The sequence below is a fragment of the Durio zibethinus genome, chromosome 23 (genome assembly GCF_047325235.1).
Source record: "Durio zibethinus cultivar Kanyao isolate XHJ-2024 chromosome 23, ASM4732523v1, whole genome shotgun sequence".
In the NCBI taxonomy this organism is placed as follows: domain Eukaryota; kingdom Viridiplantae; phylum Streptophyta; class Magnoliopsida; order Malvales; family Malvaceae; genus Durio; species Durio zibethinus.
Genome location: NC_143184.1, coordinates 5,077,775 through 5,101,388, shown reverse-complemented (window position 1 = coordinate 5,101,388; position 23,614 = coordinate 5,077,775). Strand labels below are relative to the sequence as shown.

Genomic DNA, 23,614 nt, shown 5'->3' with positions numbered 1-23,614 from the left:
TGGGCTTTCGGCCCGATAATTCTTCGGTCGGAAAGTATGATTTTTTTTTTTATTTTTCCTTCTTAGTGCTTGGTCGATCATTTCTCTAAAAATATTTTTATTGACTTATATGGCCACTTCAATTCTATAAGGAAGAAACTCTTCCAGAACATGGTCTTGTTTCGAATCGAATCCTGTCTTGGATTTAGCACAGTGTATGTAATTGTAAGTAATTTGTAACCATTGGTTCAATTAACGCTCTATTATTTTATACATTGAGCTAGGTTTCTTCTACTAGTAACCTTCTCAAGCATCATCAAAATTGCCAAATTTCAACCTTTTTTTTTTTTGTTTTCCCCATTTTTTGTAATTGCATAAAATCTCTCATTGGGAATCAAAACAGCAGCCATAAAAGAACCATGGACGAGGCCACAAATAGTTAATGTTAATGAACTTGATTTTGATAAAATATACTACTACTGTATCCTATACTTTTGCAGAACCTGCCTGCTTGCAGCACACAACAATAGGTGAAGTATCACTGACTAAACACGTTTGGCTGGCTTATGGGCAGAGATACCCAAACAGGACAATTTCTACAGCTCATCTGTGAGATCTGAACCTGATGAGGATGCTCTCTGAATTGGCACTGCCACATATAATCTTCTTGGCTTCATTCTAGGTTTTACCTAATCACTGCATCACACACATGGGAAGCATGAGAAACAAGGGTTTTATTTCCTGCTATTTTTTTTATAGGTCAATGATTAGTCATTTTGTATACGCTGGTGTTTTCTTGCATATATTTCATTAAGAAATGATATCGAACTGGCCACTTAACGTTACGATGGGTTAAGCAAGCAACAAGAACAATCCCCCCTGTATCATTATGATCCCTGATTACGTGTGTTATGGCTTTGAAACTTCTGAGATTGGAACAGGCTAACGTCGTTTCTCAAGTTGACCATCTGATGTTACGCGCAACTGAGATATACATCTCTGTCCTTGCCAGATGGTTCTACCGGGTTCTCTGCGTTTCAGTTTTATTGAATTCACAGCTCCCAGACGAAATTAACAACAGACAGAGAGAGAGAAATATGAAGTTAATTAAAACAGAAGGTGCAACAACCAGGTTCATATGGGCTTAGGTCAAGTGCTTTGAGTGATGGCAAAATCGATTAATCGTAGGGGAAACAATTAAGTGAATACATAGTGAACATACATAACAACCTCATGTTCTAATTATCAGTCGTTAAATTATTGAATTTTGATTAGTGAAAATGATTTAGGAAAGTCACTACAAAAATGTTGATCGATTTTCATTGAGAGATTCAAATAAGTTTCCAGGTCACATTTAGCAACAACGAAGAGTTGGAAGCAACAATTTTAAGCAACAATTTCAGTAGTCAAAGTAACTTTAGCTTGTTGCAGATGCAGTCATTTGCTTTCTATTACTATTGTTTGTCGTAACGGTTTTGAGACTATCAGATGTAAAAAATTTAAAAAAAAAAAATAGTCGTCACCAATTTTTGTTAGGGTGTGATTGATCATAAAAAATTTATCCTTTTAAGAAAACTATAAATTGGATTTAAAATTTATCAAAATGATAAATTTTGATCTATGAAAAACCAAGTTAGATTCGAAAGACGATTACGTGTGGGAAATGATTAGCACCTCCACGAATACAATTTAATTATGCGCTACTTTTAGTATTGGATGAAATTGTTTCGATATGATATTTAATAATATAAGTTCTCTTTTATTTTTTTAAAAATTAATTTTATCAAAACTTTTTATTTAGGAGTATCGAAGAAATCTTTAAATTAAAGAATTATTTTAAAATTCTCCAACATCTAGGTAGAATTTAAAATAACTCTTTTTGTTTAAGATTTAATACAACAATCCTTAAAATGAAATAACACTCTTTATAGAAGATAATTGTTAATAACTCTCTAACATTTAGGCAGAGTACCAAAAATTATTTCTTTCGAAATATTATTTTTGTTTTATTTTATAATATCACAAATATTTTTTTTTAAAAAATATAGTCTCTTTTTATTATAAAATACTTTATCATCCTATAGTAAAAATTAAAGACAAAAGAATGCAAATGACTGCCAATGATAACATGCTAATGTATGTATGTCAATGAATATTATGTAGGATGAAATGCAATTTTAAAGTTGGGTTCTTAAGTATAATGGGACCACTCTAACTCTCCAATATTTAGGCAGAGCTTAGGCGCGACTATTTATATTTAAGATCTCAATTTACTATTATAATTTTTATTTATTAATCCAATTATTATGTGAAAAAAACTTAATGAAATAAAGTTTCCTAAATACCCTATCATCTAGGTGGTGTTCGGAAATAAATCATTTCATTTGAGATTTTCACACGTATCCTTAAAGTTTTGAAATAGATTTAGGGTATAGGTTTAGGGCTTACACGATTTTTAGGGAATGATTGTGGGGTATATGCTAAATTTGGAGTTCAAACTCTTAGGGTTTGGGATTTTGGATTTTAGGATTTCAAATTTAAGGTTCAAAAAAACGCGAATATTTTTAAAAATCTCCAACATCTAGATGGATTTTCAGAGCAAGTTTGATTTTTATGATTTTCAAGAAAATAAATTTTTATTATGAAGAGTTAATCATAATAAAAATTTATTTGGTTTTAATATTATTTATTATTTATAATAATAATTTCTCAATATCTAGGTGAAATTATCATTATTTAAAACACGATTGTATTCCCTCCAACATCTAGGTAGGAAAAAATTTATTATTATTATTATTATTATATGCATATTTTATTGTTTTTGATTTAATATTTGGATTATTAAAAAAACATTAATAGGAATTAAAAGTTTTTTAAAAAACATTTGAATTTTATTATTGTTATTGTCATTTAATTATAATTATTGTTAATTATTACCATAAATCAAAAAGTATTTATTTTAATAAACTTTAAAAGTTTTAAAGCATGCATAAAAAACAATAATAATGTTAAAAATGATATAAACAAATAATATATAAAAATAAAAAAAAATTTGAAAAAAAATTTTTTTTTACCTGAATCGAATCAATCAACGATCCAATCAACGGTGATTCGACTGGGTTGAAAACAAAGGCGGTTTGACAAGTGGTTCAATTGAGTGTCAGTTCGACTAGCGATTCAGTTGAGTGGTGGTTCGATTGAGCCGGTTCAGGGTTGGTTGATAGATGAGTCACCAGATCGGTTGCGGGAATCTCAGGTCAGGTTTTAATAAACATGCGGATCCTCTTGGGTCCAATACGACATCGTTTGGGCTTTGTTTTTCTTATATAAAAGCCAACTTTTTTTTAACTCATTTTTTCACTTCTCTAGAAAAAAAAAGTTTTTAGTTCAGAAGCTTTCTCTGGCTTCACCGGAGTCTGGTGTATTGTCGCAGTGCCGATCGCCATATGGGTCGCTATCGGTGGTAAAAAAACATCAAAAAATCCTAAAAGATTCCTTTCAATGTTCTCTTTCTAGATCTGATTTTTTTTAACGAGAAACAGCCCCGATTGACGTAAATCAAGGCTTAAAGTTTCTATCTTCTTTTTTTTTTAAATAAATCAAAATTAATTTTTTTTACAGGTACCTCCTTGGTACTGGGTTTCTCCCTACAAGGAGGATTGTGTTGAATTTTTTTAGTTTTTATCTTTTTTTGTTGTGGCTGGGTATTTGCGTGTATAAGTTTTTGGATGTAGGAGGTTGGTGGTACGTGCAAGGGCTTGTGAAGGGTTGAACTAGTTTGGGCTCTAGCTAGTTGGGTACAGGATAAGGGTGAAGGGCTCAGGCTCTAAAGAGGCTAGTTTCTGGGTATGAATAGGAGCTTGGTGTTTCGGAAGAGCAGGGTGTCTGTGTATGCGTGTCCAAGCGCTTAAAAGAGGAAGAAATTGGGTTCTTTATAAGGCCGAGTATATGTTCGAGATAATGGGTGGTCTAGGGGTTGTAGGGGGTGGCTATAAGTGTTTGTAGGGTGTGGCTATAGGTGTTTATAGGAGTGGTTGGTCTAGTTAGGTCATAAGCGTGGTTGGTCTGGTGGCTGGTCTAGTTAAGTCACAAGCGTGGCTTGTCTAATGGGACTGGGGTGGTTGGTCTAATGGGACTAGATAACGGCGTCGTACACCAACCTCCTATTTTTTGTTTTTTATCTTTTTATTTTTTATTTATTAATTATATTTTTGTTTAATTAATAAATATTAAAGTAAAAAAATAAAATAAAATAAAATATAAATATGTTTTGGGTTTAAAAAATGAGATTGGGCTTTAAGCTTAGTTGGATTAAATTGGGCCTGAAGCCTAATTGAGTGAAAATTAAACCAGGAGCCCAGTTGAGCCAAAATCGAGACTAGGGCCTTGTCAAATCAAAATCAGGCCTGAGCCTGAAAACCCAATATAGAATACGAACTTTAAAACGAGACTTGACTAAAAATTAAACAAATTTGGTGTCCATAAGTGTCTCTCTTTGCACATTATTGAGAATTAGTAATAAGGCAAGGATAAAGATGCCAATTTTATCCGAAGCTAAAAAATTTTGCTTTGTTTTTGTTTTGTTTTTTTTTTTTTTTTCGTTATCATGAGTCAGAAAATTAAAACAATTGAGACTTAACTGCGAGTCGATAGATAACGAGATCGAGATTTAATTGCAAGTTAAAAAATAAAGAGACCGAGATTAAATCGTAACTCAAAGAAATAATGAGGATTGAGATTAAACTGCGACTTAGAGGTAAAGAGATCAGGATTAAACTATGAGTCAAAAAAATAAAGAGATTGAGATTAAACCACATGTCAGAAAAATAATGAGGATCGAGATTAAATCGTAACTTAGAAGTAAAGAGATCAAGATTGAACCGCGAGTCAAGAAATAATGATGATTGGGATTGAATCACGAGTCAAGAAAATAATAATGACTGTTATTAAACTACAAGCCAAGGAATCACAAGGACTGGGATTGAACCGCAAGTCAAAAGGATAAAGACGACTGGGACTGAATCATAAGTCAAGAAAATAATAACGATCGAGATTAAACCACGAGTCAATGAATCATAAGGACTAAGATTAAACCGCAAGTCAAGAGGAAAAAGATGACCGGGAAATCACGAGTCAAGTGGATAAATATGACTTGGACTAAACCACGAGTCAAGAAAATAATAACAATCGAGATTAAATCACGAGTCAAGAAATCATAAGGACTGAGATTGAACCGCAAGTCAAGAGGATAAAGATGATCGAACTAAACCACGAGTCAAAAGGATGAAGACGACTGAGACTGAATCACGAGTCAAGAAAATAATGATAATCGAGATTAAACTATGAGTCAAGGAATCACAATACTGGGATTGAATCGTAAGTCAATAGGATAAAGACAACCGGGACTAAATCAAGAGTCAAGAGGATAAAAATGACTGGGATTAAACCACAAGTTAAGAAAATAATGACAATTGGGATTAAACCATGAGTCAAAGAATAATGAGGATTGGGTTGAACTGCGAGCCTAAAGGAATACCGAGGATTGAAATTGAACCATAAGTCAAGAAAATAATGACGATCGGGATTAAACCATGAGTTAAGGAATAATGAAGATTGGGATTGAATCACGAGTCAAAAAAATAATGACGATCGAGATTAAACCATAAGTCAAAAAATAATGAGGACTGAGATTAAACCGTAAATCAAGAGGATAAAGACGATCGGGACTAAACCATGAGTTAAAAAAATAATAACAATCGAGATTAAACTACAAGTCAAAGAATAATGAGGATTGGGGTTAAACCGCGAGTCCAGAAGAATAACAAGGACTGGGATTGAACTACAAGTCAAAAAAATAATGACAATAAGGATTATACCATGAATTGAGAGAATAAATGTGACCAAGACTAAGCTGTGAGTTGAAAAGTAAGGGATTGCTCACTCTATTGATTGATAGTTTCGATTTTAAGAATCGTGCTAGAGATAACATATCATCTTCAAGGCCATCATTTTTGTTTTAAAAAAGAAAAATGCTTATTTTTCCTGATGTCTCATAAAGAAACCTTTTATGCAACTTATCAAGAGGTATGAGATGTATGCAATGATTATGATGAATGAAAAGACAAAGATGCAATCAACAAATTATATCATGTGTTTTCATCCAAGTTAATTCAATTTTTGGTTCAATTCTTTCAAACTTTAAAAGTCGTTTCCATTAGTCTTTTTCTTCTAAGTCTTTCAATTTTTTTCCAGAAATCTTCATCTTTTGATGGACCCATTTGGCTTTTAGTTGCTCTAAAATCTTCTTTGAATTCTTTTTTTATCTCCTCTTTTTTCTTTATTTTCAATGATCGATCAATTTCATTTCATTCTTTTTGACCCTGTATTATTATTTCTGTCATCCTTATATTGTATTCTTTTTTCTTTCGAGCGATGTATTGGTATATTATGAACTTTATCAATCATTATCTTAATTTTAAATGACAAATGCAATGATTTCAGGTTCAAGGTTGAGTGTGAAACATGGTCAGTAATGGGGTATTTTGGGTTTAAAAAGATAAGGATAAGCCTTTTGAGACACAAAAAATAATTAACTCAAAAGTATTTCAAGAATCAAATATCAATTCCCTAAATAATGAACATTTGAACAACTTTGGCCTACTCAGACCAGATCTTTTCCAAAAACTCGTTACATTTGCGATCTTATCACGTTTGATTTCATGCAACCAATCTTTGCTCCATATTTGTGACTAATGAGACCTTGCCCCCTAAAAGTCATCTCTATTAATTCTGATGATGATTCATCCATTTGGTGCCACTTCTTCATTCTTTGAAAGATTTTCTCCTAGCTTCACCTTCATTTAAACTATTTTTTCAGGTTTTCAGCTTAAATGACTTTTTTTGGTTCAAACTACCTTTTTTCAAGTTTTCAGTCTGAATCATCTCTTTTTTTTTTGCATCTTTTTTTAAGTAAAATATTTTTTGATAGTGTCTGAATTCACAAGATTTGGTAATTCATCATTATCCATTTCTGTAAAGATCAGAGCTTTGCCAGAGAATTTCTTTTTTACTACATATGAACCTTTCCAATTGGGCGTCTATTTTTCTCTATTGTCATGTTGATATGACAAAATCCTTTTCATAACCAATTCACCCTTACGAAAACATCAAAGTTGTATCTTCTTATCATGTGCTCTCATGATTTTTCTTTGATACATTTGCCTATGACTGAGTGCCTAGAGCCTTTTCTCTTCAATAAGATTCAGTTGCTCAAAATGATCTCGAACCCAATCTGTTTCATTCAATTTTATCTCCATTAAAACTCTCAGAGAAAGAATTTTTACTTCAATCGGTAGTACAACTTCCATCCTATATACTAACGAAAATGAGGTAGCCCCTATGGAGGTTCGAATTGATGTTCTATAGGCAAGTAGGGTAAAAGGTAACTTTTCATTTCAGTCTCTATATGTATCAGTCATTTTTCTCAATATTCTTTTGATATTCTTATTCGTAGCTTCTACTGCACCATTCATTTTTAGGTGATATGATGCTAAATGATGATGCTTTATCTTGAACTGTGCACATAATTTTTCATCATTTATTATTTAAATTGCTAACATTATCTGAGATGATCGTTTTTGAGAGCTCATACTGCATATTATTTCTCTTTTTATGAATCTACACACTACTGATCATGTAATACTAGCATACGAAACTGCTTCTACCCACTTGGTAAAGTAATCGATTATCATAAAGATAAAACAATGCCCATTTGAAGCTTTTAGGATTATGAATCCGATCACATCCATTCCTCACATAGAGAAAGGCCATGGTGGCACCAAGACATGTAATGAAACTGAAAGGGAATAAATTTTATCTGCATAAATTTGATATTTATGACATTTTTTGGCATAATTGATACAATCATTTTTCATCATAGACCAATAGTAACCTGCTCTCATAATTTGTTTGGCCATCATATACCCATTAGCATGTGTTTCACAAATTTTTTCGTGTACTTCTTCAAATATCCTTTTTGCTTCGATAGCATCTACACACCTTAGCAAGATTTGGTCTCGACTCTTTTTAACAAAATTTTTTCATCAAGCAAAAACCCTATTGTTAATTTTTGAATGATCATTTTATCATTTTTTGAAGCTTGTTTCGGGTAGTTTTGACACTTGATATACTGTACAATGTCATAGTATCATGGTTGTCAATCTACCTCTTCTTCCACCTTCGAACAGTGGGTTGGTGAATTTTTCATTTGTACTCTGATGGGTTAGATTCATGTACTATCATTTAACTTGAACATTGCTGCCAAAGTAGCCAAAGCATCAACAATATGATTTTCTTCTCAAAGAACATGCTAAAATTAGATCTCTTTAAAATATTTCATCAAACCGATTATGTGCCTTTAATATAACACTAGTTTTAAGTCCCTAGTCTCCCATTCACCTTTTAGTTGATAAATTACTATGGTTGAATCCCCATATACTTATAGTGTTTCAATCTTCTTTTCAATGGCCATCTGTAACCCCATGACACATGCTTCATATTCAGTAATATTATTTGTGCAATTGAAATCTAACCTCGTAGTATAAAGATAATAATTCCCTTTTGGGCATATTAGCACTACCTCAATGCCATACCCTATTATATTGGATGCCCTATCATAAAACATCTTCCACACTTTTCTTACAGGCTTTTCATTTTCATCTTGCTAGATCACCATCAAGTCTTCATTTGAAAACTCAAACTTCATAGGCTTGTAAATTTTATACTTCGATCCGTAAGAAAATTAATGATTGTGCTCCCTTTTATGAACTTTTGTGTCACTACACAATATCATATTTCAAGAGCATGACATGTCATCTCGTTATCCTACTTGATAGAAATAGTTTCTCAAAAATATACTTGAGGGGATCCAATTTTGATATCAGCCAAGTCATATGATAGAGCATACATTGTTTGAGTTTACGAGTAGTCTAAGCTAGAACACAACATATTTTTTCTATTTGGGGATACTTGGCCTCATACTTCATAAACTTTTTACTCAAATAGTAAATGACACGCTCTTTTTTACTAGTTTCATCTATTTGCCCTAATACACATCCCATTGATTTTTCTTGCACAGTTAGATATAAAATTAACGACCTTTCTACAACTAGTGGTACTAGCACTAATGAGCTTGTCAGATACTCTTTAATATTTTCAAAGGCATTTTGGTATTCTTCGTCCCATTCACCAAGATTATTTTTACGAAACAACTTAAAGATTGGATCGCATTTTGAGGTGAATTGAGATATGAAGCAAGAAATATAATTCAATCACCCCAAAAAACCTCTCACTTCTTTTTACGTGTACGACACCGATAATTTTTGAATGGTTTAAATCTTATCAGGGTCTACTTTTATATCTTTTTCATTGACTATGAACCCTAAAAGCTTTTCAGATTTAACACCAAAGGTGCATTTAGCTAGATTCAACTTGAGTTGGTATCTCTGTAATCTTTCAAAGAGCTTTTTAATATTAACAACATGATCTTAACCTTCTTGAAACTTAGTTATCATATCATCGACATATACCTCTATCTCTTTATGCATCATATCGTAAAAAAGAGTGACCATCGCCCTTTGATATGTGGCACCAACATTTTTTAGCCTGAAAGGTATGACTTTATAGTAAAATATACCTCACATGATCATAAATGTAGTTTTCTCCATATCTTCATGAGCCATTTTGATTTGGTTATAGCCAGAAAACCCATCCATGAATAAAAAAATGAAGTGTTTAGCAATGTTATCCATAAGGGTATCAATATATGGCAACGAAAAATTATCCTTTAGGCTAGCCCTATTCAAATCTCGATAGTCCACACATATTTTAACTTTTTCATCTTTCTTAAGAACTGAAACTATATTGGCTACTTATTCAGGGCACTTGACTACTTCTAAAAAACCAGTATCAAATTACTTTTTTACTTTCTCTTTTATCTTTAGTAACATTTTTGGCTTGATGCATCTTAACTTTTATTGTACCGATTGACACTCTGATTTTAAAGGCCATCTATGCTCAACCACCTCTGTGCTAAGTCTGGACATATCTTGATAGGACCATGCAAAAACATCCACATATTCTTGTAGTAAATTCATCTGTTTCTATTTTTCAATCAGTGATAATAAAGTACTAATCCTAATTTCTTTCTTATTCTTATCGTCTCTCAAATTCAACATGTCAGTCAATTCCTGATGGGGTTCTATAATTTTTTCCTCTTGCTTCATCCATTTCAGCAGATTGTGAGGTAAATCAGAGTCTTCTAAATCAACATCATTATCAAGCTCGCTAATGTGAATCGAATTTTCAAAATCAAACCCGATATTATTGCCTTGGTCATCCATAATGTTCATTATTAGAAAACCTAAAAATAGGTATAATTACAAAGACATATATACTAATCTTGGTAAGGGCAAAAAGGATAGCAATGAAAAAGGAATGAAAAATGAAAAATAGAGAACATGGTATACATGAAATGCATTACATCTATCATTTTATTAAAACAATGAAAATAAGCCCATACATTTAACCTCCACATGCTCTTGGGCAAAAGTAATTAGAATTTTTAAGTTAAAAGGTTCAAGGATAACAAAAATGGTACACCATTCTTAAGTCTCTTAACCTTTAAAAAAAAAAAAAGATCTCTTTATCTTACATGACTCCTTCATCTGTTCTAATTTGAGATCGAGAAAAGGTTTCCTCTAATCTCATTACTGGTTCCCTCTGTTCAACCTCTGTTGATCTAGGATAGATATGCTTGCCTGAACAGAATGTTTCATACAAATAAAGGAACATAATTTTTTTATCAATCGAGGCTTGCCCTTTGAGGCATGCCATTCTTCTTTCTTTCTTTTTTAACATTATGTTCTTTTTATTATTAGCCGTAACAGAATGTTTCATACAAATAAAGGAACATAATTTTTTTTATCAATCGAGTCTTGCCTTTTGAGGCATGCCATTCTTCTTTCTTTCTTTTTTAACATTATGTTCTTTTTATTATTAGCCGTAGGCTTATAGCATAACCCCCATCTTTCTTTATTTTTCACTGAGCATGGTGCTCTTATGATTCTTTGTAAAGCTTTTCTTAAGCCTTACCCAGCTCGTCAACCTTTGCCAGCAGTCTGTTTGATCACCATACTTGTTGTTTTTTATAATTGAAGGATCGGTATCTTTGATCCCTCTCTGACATAAATAGTATTTGCTACTCTAAAAACTCTGAATGAACATTCGATTACTTTTTCTACAGTCTTAATGTAAGGAGTGGTCAAGGTCTTTGTCACTAATAAATTATCCTCACTATCTACATAGACTTGTTTCTCTTTCATGATAAATTTGACCTTCTAGTGCAAAGATGAAGGTATAATTTTGATCGTATGAATCTAAGATCTTCTCAGTAGATAACTATATGCAGGAATTATGTCCATCACTTGAAATAAGACATTGAAAGTATAAAGATCGATCTATAATAGGATTTTTATATCACTAATTACCTTTTTTCGTGCTCCATCAAACACTCTTACAATTATATGACTATTTCGCATGTGAGAAGAGTCTACCGGGAGTCTTGTCAATGTCATTAGAGGCATGACATTAATGGAAGATCCATTATCAATCAAAACTTTGGCCATAGTGTGGGTTTTACAGTTTACAGTAATATGCAAGGCCTTAACGCTACCTCATCCTTCTAAAGGTATTTCATCATCATTAAAGGAGATAAAATTTAGGGTTATAATATTTTCGATCATGTAATCTATCTTTTCAACAAAAATATTATGTTCGACATAAGTTTGATTAAGTATTTTTTACAAAGCATTCTTGTGTGGCTCTGAATTCAGAAATAATGATAATAAAAAAATACGAGCTAGTAGTTTATTCAATTAATCTACCACACTGTACTCACTATGCTTGATGATCTTTAAAAACTCAGGCTTCTTTCTCTGATCGATTTGTTGATCTGTACTTCTAGGCTTGCTACTAGCTGAGAATTTTGACTTTTTTTTATGTCTTTTTATCTTATTTTACCTTTCCCCTTTCTGGTCATTTCTGACATATTGAAAGTGTAAATTCGACCACTTTGAGTCATTCCTCCTACTTTTGTTATGTTGACAGCATTTTTTATACCTAAATCATTCAAAGTCACATCAATCCCTCGCATCACAACATCATAATCGTATTTTCATGGGATTGCTTTATCGATTTGGTAAGGAAATGGATCAGAGACATAAATAGTCATTGGTGTCCTAAAAGAAGAAATGGTTTTCTCAGCTGCAGGCTTTAATTTCTCATTATAGTAGACAGTGAGAGGTTTAAGAATAAAAGACCTGCCAAGATGTTCGCTACCCATTGTATTTACATTGCTTTCATCACATTCATCATAAAACTCAATGATGGCCTCATCCATCAAGCTCTATAATATTCATCTAAAGGTTTCACAAACTTGGATCGAATGTCTAACTATTCTTCTATGGTATTTACAAAACTATCAGGGTCTTAACAACTTTCGTTATCATCTAAAAATAGCGATTGAATCATGTCTGTCTCACATCTTTACTTCATCCACACATCTTTTAATCTTCATATCTTTTCTCTTACCCACCATATTAATTTTTTTTCGGTATAATCTGACAAAGGGTTTTTACTGACACTTGATTTGAATTTAGTGTCAAAAGTTAAAAGCTCATCATTCATCAGACCCTGCACTTTATGTTTAAATGCCATGCAATTTTCAATAGAGTGTCCTGTAACACCATGTGATAATCATACTTAGTGTTAGGGATATACCAACTCGGGTAAGGTGACTTTAATGGTTTCACATAAGAATGAGCGATAAGGTGGCCTCTCACCAATTAAAGATACAAATAACACAGTAAAACATGAGAATTGGATCGAAATGAGGTCTTTCTCGATTGTTATTATTTTATGGGTTTCTTTGATTATTGTTTTGGTAGGTTGGTTGGGTGAATGGTCGGGTTGGAGGTACAGGGGTATAATTAGATGATTGAGGACTAAAGTTCAGTCTGTGAAGTGGTTGTTGGGGTGCTAGGTAATGAAATGATTGTTAAGAAATTTGGTTAGTGATAGGGTAGTAAGGAGGGTATGGAGGGTTTGGATTATATAGGACAAAATGATAATGCGAAAAATTTTTTAGAGTGACAATATATGTCTCATGCTCTTTTTTTTTTTAACTTGCTATTTTTTTGGGCCCTTCAATTTTGTCACTTTTGATAGCACTTTTTATCATTTCTCCTGAGATTACCATATCAAAAAAAATTTTGGTGGCATTCTCCACCAACCTATCATAATACAGGGCTTTCAGTGTGTTGACAAATAACACAGTTATCTCTTTTTCAATCAATGGTGGTTGGACCTGGGTCGCTGTATATTTCCACCAATATGCATATTTCTTGAAAGTTTTCATTAATTTTTTCTTCATATTTTGTAATGACAGCCTATCAGGGGCTGTATCAAGGACATGCTTATATTAAGTAATACAAGTTTTGGCTAAGTCTTTTCACGTATGAATTTTGCTCTGATCTAATTACATGTACCATCTTACTGCTGATTTGGTTAAACTGTCCTGAAAATAGTATATCAGGAGTTTATCATTCTAGGTATGACCTGTCATTTTTTGACAGAATATGGTAATATGAGTAGAAGAACATTTTGTTTCATCATATTTCTTAAAGTTTGGGGTTTTAAATTTGGTCGGGATAACCAAATTAGGTACTAGGCTCAGCTCATTAGCGACAATGACCCCGTAGATAGCATTACCTTCCACTGCTTTGAGCCTCTCTTCAAGTTGATCATACTTGTTTTGTATTTTTGAGTTTGTAATGTGCTCCGACATTTCACAAGATTTTTTTTGTTTAACTGGTTCATCAAGATTTGATACTATAGTGGGATCAGCTGGGATAAGCCCCACATTAGTATTCAAGTGGATTGATTGTTGGCTAGCAGAATGATTGACATAAAGGTATGGTTGCACACTTGGTGGGCGTATGTGTATGCCATGAGAGGTTTGAGCTTAGGCTTGAAGTGGAGTGAATCCCGAAGGATAGATTGGTTCTTTCGTATTAACTTTTTCCCCTATCTTTGATGTTCTAGTAACTTCTTTATCTTTCAATGAACCAGTCCGTAATTGTCTTAATTCAACCATCAGGACTTCGATACTTTATTGTATCTCTATCATTTTTTCTCTTATTTTTTCTTGTGCCTTTTTTACTCTCTTAAATCTGGTTGCGTTCTTTTTTTTCATAACTCGAGCTTGAGAACGAGTATTATATCTATGCGAGATTGTCTGACTTAGATTCTTCAGCTTTGCTATCCTTGAACCTTAGTTTATTAATCATGAATTAGAACGCATGATATAATATCATTGCTTATTAATGTTAGTATTTACCTTTATTAAAATGCATGTATGGAATGAATGATATGTAAATTGTGGGTATTACTTTAGATCAATCAGAACAAAAAGCAACTTTCATTAACCATAGAAATCTTTATACATCATCCGACCATCCTTACATTAAAACCATAAAAACATTTGATTTAAGCATATTGTTCTCTAGCTTCACACAAAAAGTTTAATAGTCTCTGACTATATCGGTATAATCTCATGTTTCAGTGCTTTCATCTTTTTGACCATGTAGCTTACTTTTCGGATAGCTTTGTAAATTTGAGCGATCAAATGTTCTATGTATTGCTGTCTTCTTAAACTTTCAGATCTTTCATTTCTCGAGCATCCACCTTTGTATTACAAGTGCGAGCCCAATAATCCTCTCTCTCTTGTCATTCAGCCAAAATCTTATCTATGTGACTCTGATTGCTTGTCAACTGAAGCTTTAAGCTCATTAATTTCTGCTCTAAAATCTTTTTCTCATTTTGTAAATCAAAGTTCCTATTCTGTTCATTTCTTAGTTTGACTTTTAGCTTTTTGTTTTCTTTTTGGCACCTGGCTACCTTTTCAGAAGCTCTTGAAAGTTTTTCTTTCTATTCATGCTATTCTTTGATGAGTGCAGAGATCATTTTCTTGTTCTCTCAAGCTCTATTTTTCTAATACTTCATCATATCTCTTAATTCTTTCATATCCTTGTTGAATCCCTTCAAAGGTCTACTGTCCAACTTTAATTTCTTATTTTTTTGATGTAAATTTTACAAATTTTTTTTCAATACCTTTCGTTTCTTGGTCAACTTCTATACTACATCATCTTTTATCATCAAATCATGTCTTAGTCGGTTAACTTGATCCATCATGGCCATTTTTTCTTTCTTTAATTTTTTCCTTCAATCTCAAATTCGTATTGGGTAATCTCAAAAACCGATAATACCAGTACTAAAATAGAAGTTGGTAACTTTTTTAAAATATTGACTGGTAAAGGCTTAATTTTATTAACCTTTTTTATCATCCAAGCAAGGTAACCTTTTATAACATTATCTGTAAATCTAGCTAAGCTCATTCAGTTGACTTACTTTCATGCTTTGATGATTTCACGAACCTTTTTCACTGGGTGCCCCATAATCAAACTCAAGTGAACTGAGTCTATAGGTTATAAGAATGAACTGCAGTGAGTGTCTTTGAACCATAAGAGGTGCATAACTCACTGCTCATCATTTAACAAGGGTACCCATGACTCGTCTCCATAACTATACAAGATGCCCATAAAAAACATCCATGGTGCCCTTTATGTTATATCTTCACTAGTGAGTTTCAGAAAGAATGATATCCACTGACCTTTTATCCAATCCCTTCTTCATTCCTTAGTAACAAACTCTTTGATGAGACGAAATGAATGAAGAATGACCAAAATGATATCTTTTTTTTTTCTCAGAAGTGACTTCTGAGCCAAACAAAAAGTAACTGAGCACACCCTATAAATCACCTTTCACCATTTCTTTGATAAAAATTAAGTGATCTAACAGTCTCTGCTAAAATAGTTAGTGAAAGGTTTATACCTTTATCCAATTGCTCAAAAAAGTCAACCACTGATGCTTTTATATGTCCTAACACCTTAGGGAATATTATCAATCCATACACGAACAAAACAAATGCATCCAACCCTTGATCAGTATCAATATACTTTTTTATATACTCAAATAAAAAAATTGATGGAATAGTTTCAACCCCATTTTTTTTCTTGTGCTTATCTATCTCTTCAACCCCTACTTGCATGATCTTGGCTAATCTCTTTCTATATCCAGTGATTTTATGCTCCTTCCAATAAATCTTATCTTGATTTGCAAACTTTATCCAAAATAAAGATGAATATTCTTTAATTGTAAGGGCCAAATCTTTTTGGTTGAGCACAATGCATCAACAAGATGGATATCAGAATTATACTACTGCTCTAATCAGCTGTTCATCAATCTTTACTAACATGAGTAGTGCCACATCCCTATATTTCTTGAAAAAAAATTTTTTTTTTTGTTCCCTACTATTTCTAGATAGCTTCTAATTCTAATGTGTCATTTTGATTAAGATCCATATGCACTGACTACGATAGTGACATTATATAACCATCTACTAAACAATCTCTTTCTTTCTCCTGAGTACTTTTTGATTGGCTTTTAACCTCTAAGTAACTCTTACACACGGATGACATCTCGTAGGTTTCTCAAAAGTGTTTCTTGCTAAAGATTGATCCAAAACAATACCCTCTTAAGAAATGTGATATTTATATGATGCATGCAACAAAATTGAAGGCAACAAAAGAATTAAACAAATCAATAATGTAAATAAAACAAATAAATAAAGAAGTAAATAAATAAACAAACAAGTATGTGACAGAATAGAATAAATAGTATCCTAATTTTAGGTAATTTTCTAAAGAATGATGGCATGGCTCTATTCTAAGGTTAAGTCTTATGGCTCACTATATACTGGGTTAAGATTTACATATCTAAAGGTTCCCAAACTATTCTTCACATTATTGTCTATTATAAACTAGTAAAACTCCTCGATCCTTACCCATTATAGGTTACTAATGGAAAAGATTCAATCTGAGTGAAAGCGTTTCACTAGCAAATGCAAAGGTTATCATCTCACAAAAGCATAACTACTTCACTTCCTCCTAGAAAGAACAGAGCACAGGTCTAGAGTTCATACATGCGAATGAATATGCAAAATGTGTGCAAAGTGATGTATTAATCAACATAACATAAATAAATCATAACACAAAATCAAAATAAAATAATAACTAACATACAATTTATTATATTCATTAATTTTTAAAAAATGAAATAAATGAATTAAATTAACTATAAAATAAAACCAATTAAATCCAACCCTTGTCAATAGCGCATAATTAAAATTTTGGCTTGACTCTCAAATCTCCCAAGCGGAGTCACCAAACTGTCGTAACAATTTTGAGACTGCCAGACGTAAAGAATTTTAAAAATAAAAAAAAATAAAAGGAGTTTGTCACCAATCTTTGTTAGGGTGTGATTGGCCACCCAAAACTTTATCATTTTAATAAAACTATAAAATCGGATTTAAAGTTTATCAAAAAGATTGTTTTTAATCTTCAAAAAATCAAGTTAGGCTAGGGAGTCAATTATGTGTGAGGAAGGATTAGCACCCCTACGACGCCCATAAACTGGTACCATTTAATTATGCCTATTTTCAGTGTTGGATGAAATGGTTTCGATTTGATATTTAATAATATAAATTCTTTTTTATTTTTTTAAATTAATTTTATCAAAATTCTTTATTTAGGAGTATCAAGAAAATCTCTAAGTTAAAGAATTATTTTAAAATTCTCTAACATCTAGGTAGAATTTAAAATAATTTTTTTTGCTTAAGATTTAACACAACAATCCTTAAAATGAAATAACACTCTTTATAGAAGATAATTGTTGATAACTCTCCAACATTTAGGCAGAGTACCAAAAATTATTTTCTTCGAAATATTATTTTTATTTTATTTTATAATATCACAAATATTTTTTTAAAAGAATGTATTGTCTCTTTTTATTATAAAATACTTTATCATCCTATAGTAAAAATTAAAGACAAAAGAATGCAAATGACTGCCAACGATAACATACTAATGTATGTATGTCAATGAATATTATGTATGATGAAAAGCAATTTTAAAGTTGGGTTCTTAAGTATAATGAGACCACCCTAACTCTTCAACATTTAGGCAGAGCTTAGGTGCGACTATTTATATTTAAAATCCTAATTTACTATTATACTTTTTATTTATTAATCTCATTATTAATGCGAATTAAGAATTCGTGTGAAAAAAAAACTTAATGAAATAAAGTTTCCTAAATACCCCATCATCTAGATAGTATTCGGGAACAAATCATTTCATGTGAGATTTTCACACGTATCCTTAAAGTTTCGAAATAGATTTAGTCTATAGGTTTAGGGCTTGCATAATTTTTAGGGAATGATTAGAGGGTATATGCTAAATTTAGGGTTTAGACTCTTAGGGTTTGAGATTTTGAATTTTAGGGTTAAAAAAAACACGAACATCTTTAAAAATCCTCAACCTTTAGGCGAACTTTTAGAGCAAGTTCAATTTTTATGATTTTCAAGAAAATAAATTTTTATTATGAATAGTTAATATTAATTTATTTAGTTTTAATATTATTTATTATTTTTAATAATAATTCTCCAACATTTAGGTGAAATTATCATTATTTAAAATACAATTATATTCCCTCCAACATCTAGGTAGGGAAAAGTTTATTATTATTATTATTATTATTATTATTATTATTATATGCATATTTTATTGTTTTTTATTTAATATTTGGATTATTAAAAAAATTAATAGGAATTAAAAGGTTTTTAAAAAACGTTTGAATTTTATTATTGTTATTGTCATTTAATTATTATTATTGTTAATTATTACCATAAATCAAAAAGTATTTATTTTAATAAACTCTAAAAGTTTTAAAGCATGCATAATAATAATAATAATAATGTTAAAAATGATATAAATAAATAATATATAAAAATAAAAATAATAAAAAATTTTGAAAAAAAAATTTTTTTTACCTGAACCAATCCGATCAACGACGGTTCGGCTGGGCTGAAAATAGGGGAGGTTTGACAAGCAATTCGGTTGAGTGGCAGTTCGACTGAACCGGTTCAAGGTTGGTTGAAAGACGGGTCACCTGATTGATTACGCAAATATTGAGTCAGGTTCGGGTAGACGTGCGGATTTTCCTAGGTCCAATACAACCTCGTTTTGGGCTTTGTTTTTCTTATGTAAAAGCCAACTTTTTTTTAACTTATTTTTTCACTTCTCTAGAAAAAAAAGTTTTTAGTTCAGAAGTTTTCTCTGGCTTCATCAGAGTTCGGTGTACTGTCACTGCGTCGACCGTCGTATGGGTCATCGCTGGTGGTCGAAAAATACCAAAAAGTTTCAAAAGATTCTTTTCATCGTCCTCATTTTAGATCTAATTTTTTTAAACCAGAAACAGCCCCGATTGAAGTAGATTAGGGCTTAAAGTTTTTGTCTTCTTTTTTTTTTTTTAAATAAATCGAAACTAAATTTTTTTTTACAAGTACCTCATTGACGTTGGATTCCTCCCTATGGGAGGATTGTGTTAAATTTTTTTTTTTCTTTTGTGGCTGGGTATTTGTGTGTATGGGTCTTTGGATGTGGGAGGTCGATGGTACGTGTAGGGGTTTGTGGATGGTTGAATTGGTTTGGGCTCTAGCTAGTTAGGTAGGGATTAGGATGAAGGGCTCAGGTATTAGGATGAAATCGAGATTAGGGCCCAGTCAAATCAAAATCATGAGCCTAAAAACTCAATACACACGATAAACTTTAAAACGAGATTTAACTAAAAATCGGATAAATTTGATGTCTCCGATGTTATCATATTGCATATGGCTATTTTCATGCCTGTCTCTTAATGAACGAACTCATGCGGCAAACCCCCTGCGCTTAGCCTTAAGAAGGAAAAAGCAGGATAAAACTGGCTAGTCTAGACGATTGAGTGGTCAGGCCATTTTTTAGTTTCACTGAAATTTGGGTCATTACACAAAGAAGTAGTTTGGTCATCTGCGCAAAAATTGACGTTGATTTCTCACAACTTTTCTTATCTCGCAGTGGATACTGGACACTCTGTTGCAATTTCCTCTGAATACTACAGCAACAGTACCACTGCATGTGCATGCTTCAGCTTTCCCAAAGGAAATTGCATGTTTTTGGTTCAATTGATTTGAATTCACGCATTGCAAAAAAGTCAGACGTTACTTTCTTATAACAAGTAAAACATACAAAGTACGTTGAAATCAAACAAACTTCATAGACATTAAAATAAAGTAAAAACTTATATAACGTGGGATAAACTCATATGAAGGGGCTAGGCAACCTGAATTAGGAGCTGTTATTATATATATATATATATATACACACACGTATATTAGCTTCAAAACTACTGGATGATGCATACCGTTACCTGAACCGGTGGTTGGGTGTCATTTGGACGCAAACATAAGCAAAAGGTTTGTTGGATTGGTTGACCTGTGGGCTCCCCACCATGTGCTAGCTGTGGTCGTTTTAACATTAGTTGGACCATCCTTGTAGCCTACCTGACCTCTCCCTTTCTCTGTACCCAGCATTCCATTCAGTAACCAAAAGGGCCTTTTCCCCATACTATTTATTGAACATCTATTAGGAATAAATTAAAATTTCAATTGATACGAATAATAAAACATAGGGTTAAATAAAACATTTATTGTAATTTGAACGCATATTTTCACTCATGGTCCGATCTGGTATAGTGAAATTGGCATCCATAACTATCAGGATGGGTGGGTTGAAAATTGCGAAAATAAATTAATTCAAGAGAGAAATGAATTTATCTATCACCACTTACTTACTAATATGAAATGACGAGAGATGCTTGGCTAGCAAAAATTACCAAAATTATCCTTGGACTGCACCCTGCTTGTAACACTTAACAATGCAAATTGTAGGACCCAAAAACAAAGATAATCATAGCCAAGACATTTGATCCATCAGTTTCTTTTTATTTGATAATCAGAGGACAGTTCCACCTATCATGACTACTCCTTGACGTGATTTTGCATATATAGTTTGCATGTGCACCTTACGTAAAACACAAAGTTAGCTTTAATTTATCAGTGTTTAGTAAAAGAAATACTACTTTAATTTTCTTTCTTTAAAGTGATTTTGCACAGAAACCCAAAACTCTGATTCTGCCATGCCTCCCACGATATATAGTTTGCATGTGCACCTTACGTAAAACATAAATTTAACTTTTAATTTTTATTTATCTTACAGTATTTATATTTATGTAAAGAAAAACTAGTATTTTAATTAAATTCTTCTCTTTGAAGCATGTTAAAAAAATGATTAAACAATATCTTGAAGTGTTTTTGTCCATATGTAGGGGTTTCGTTTTTACTATGCCTTGTTTGTGTTTTATTTTTTTTAAGTAATTAATTTTATTTTGCATCTATTAAATTTTGAATTTTTTTTAATGATTTTATATTCACATTAAGTTTTTTATTCATCGTCAATTGATTTTATTTTGGATATTTTAATATGAATTTTGGTCGATGTATCAAATTGTTTACCACGTGGTAGTAGTTATCGTGAATTGAAATGATGGGCATTATCGAGAACTTGTAAGAAGTTGGCCATCAGTAGTAGACATTAGTGGACTTTCTCTCTGTCTCCCTGACTTCACAAATCTATTAATGGAGCTTCACCTTCATTCTCCTTGTACGCATTCTCTCTCTCTCTCTCTCTCTATACAAACAGAATTAAGTTGGAGCGTTGCACTTCATTTTCCTTTTCTGTCTCTGATCACAACTTGGGTGAAATTATGCCAAGCAGTAGCCTAGGAAAAAACCTCAATCTCTGCTTCACCAAGATGAAATTCCCATTAACTTCCCAATCTTCTTCTTCTTCCCCAGATGATAACAGCCGTCTGCTGCCCTCCTCCACCGCCACCGCGTCATCACTCCTCTTCAAAAGCTACAACTCCCTCTATGACAGTTCCTTTGACTACTCAACCTCCAACTCCTTCTCTTCTGATCCCCAGCCTGAGCCTGAATCCCAATCCGAACCCGACTTTGCCACCGTTTTTGCCTCACAGCGCTTCTTTTTTACTTCTCCAGGCAGCTCCAACTCCATCATTGAACCAACCCCGAAATCAGTTGCGACTACTCCGGATTCATCAGAAACCCTAGTGGCCAGCAGTTCCAGTCCCACCAGTACCGCAAATCAATCCTCAAAAGACGGTTGTGCCTGTGATCAACCGAGTCACGGACATAGTAGCCCTTCAACGACTGTTAAAAACAGTGTAGCTGTCACAACTTTCTCTCCTAACCCATACATGGATTTCAGGAGATCCATGCAGGAGATGGTGGAGGCGCGCGACTTAATCGAGGTCAAGGCTAACTGGGAATACTTGCGTGAGCTTCTTTTGTGTTATCTTGCATTGAATCCCAAAGCTACTCACAAGTTTATTATAGGAGCATTTGCTGATCTTCTTGTTAGCCTAATGGCTGCAGAGGGGGGTGGCAACGACGGAAACGTCACTGAGATTACCGGCGGTAGGATTCCAGGGTAGTGCAAGTAAAAAATGTGCAATTTGGTTTCCAATCAAAATAATGATTATCTAATCTTGTTACATTTAATCTAGTAATACAGACATAAGGGCAACTAAAAGTTGGTCCCTTTTTTTTTTTTTTGTCTTCTATACTTCCACAATTCTATCACCTTATCTTCTACACTGTGTTCCTTCGGTCCGTGCTTAAAACATTGCAATTTATCTGCGGTTCATTGATATAGTTAGGTTGAATTTTACTATGTTCCTTTTAAATTTTAGCCATGCCTTTTGTCTTTTGCATGCACGCCTCGCCTGTCGTTTCTTTCGAAGTAACTGAGAGAACGTACATTATAATTATAAGATTAAAAAACCTCAAATTCCATGTGAGCTTGGAATCAGAAACGTTGGTCTAATGCACAAAATCATAAATGGATAGCAATGGCTCGTAGAATTACGTCAAATGGACAGATTAAACAGTAGATAAATTTTTGGAGGCAGAGTCCTTTGTCTTTTACAAGTGTGATTGAGATGAAGCCAAAAAATTTCATCATTTAACAAGTTTCCAGGACCCTCCCTATAAGAATCCTTTCAATGCAGACAATTTCTGGATTAAAATAACCAAACCAAATTGGAATCAGTAAAAAATTACCATTAAAACCGACAGGACCAGGGAATCTTGAATTTGTCCCTTTTTTTTCCCTCCCGTAAAAGGACATGATGACTTGTCCCATTGCAACTTTGATTTATATTTTTTTCTAGGTGCTTCATAATTGTCTACATGATGACCGAACATTGGTCCATCTTGCACCAAAGATTAGAATTTTGAATTAATGAGTGATCACATGTTCATGTCATGTCACACCCAAGGGGTAAGGATGTCCTGAGAGTCGTAGCTATAGTTATTGTTTTAGTTATCAAACACAGCAAACAATGCTTTAAATGTTAGTTGGTTTTCAACATCTGACTTTGATTTAAACAACGAATTATTGCATAATTGCATCAAAGCCAAGATTAAGTTACTCCCTCGCATAAT

At 32.6% G+C, this 23,614-nt stretch overlaps 1 protein-coding gene across 1 annotated transcript; it reads left to right on the top strand.

Moving 5' to 3' along the window:
* Positions 1–21,723: 21,723 nt before the first annotated feature.
* LOC111313425 (transcription repressor OFP16-like) lies at positions 21,724–22,828 on the top strand. Its single transcript, XM_022914103.2, has one exon. The coding sequence runs from the start codon at positions 21,853–21,855 to the stop codon at positions 22,600–22,602; it is 750 nt and encodes a 249-aa protein (XP_022769838.2). The 5' UTR covers positions 21,724–21,852; the 3' UTR covers positions 22,603–22,828.
* The last annotated feature ends 786 nt before the right edge of the window (positions 22,829–23,614 follow it).

Bases quoted from the DNA above. Each gene is read 5' to 3' on its own strand.
- LOC111313425 (XM_022914103.2), top strand. From the start codon at position 21,853: ATGCCAAGCAGTAGCCTAGGAAAAAACCTCAATCTCTGCTTCACCAAG.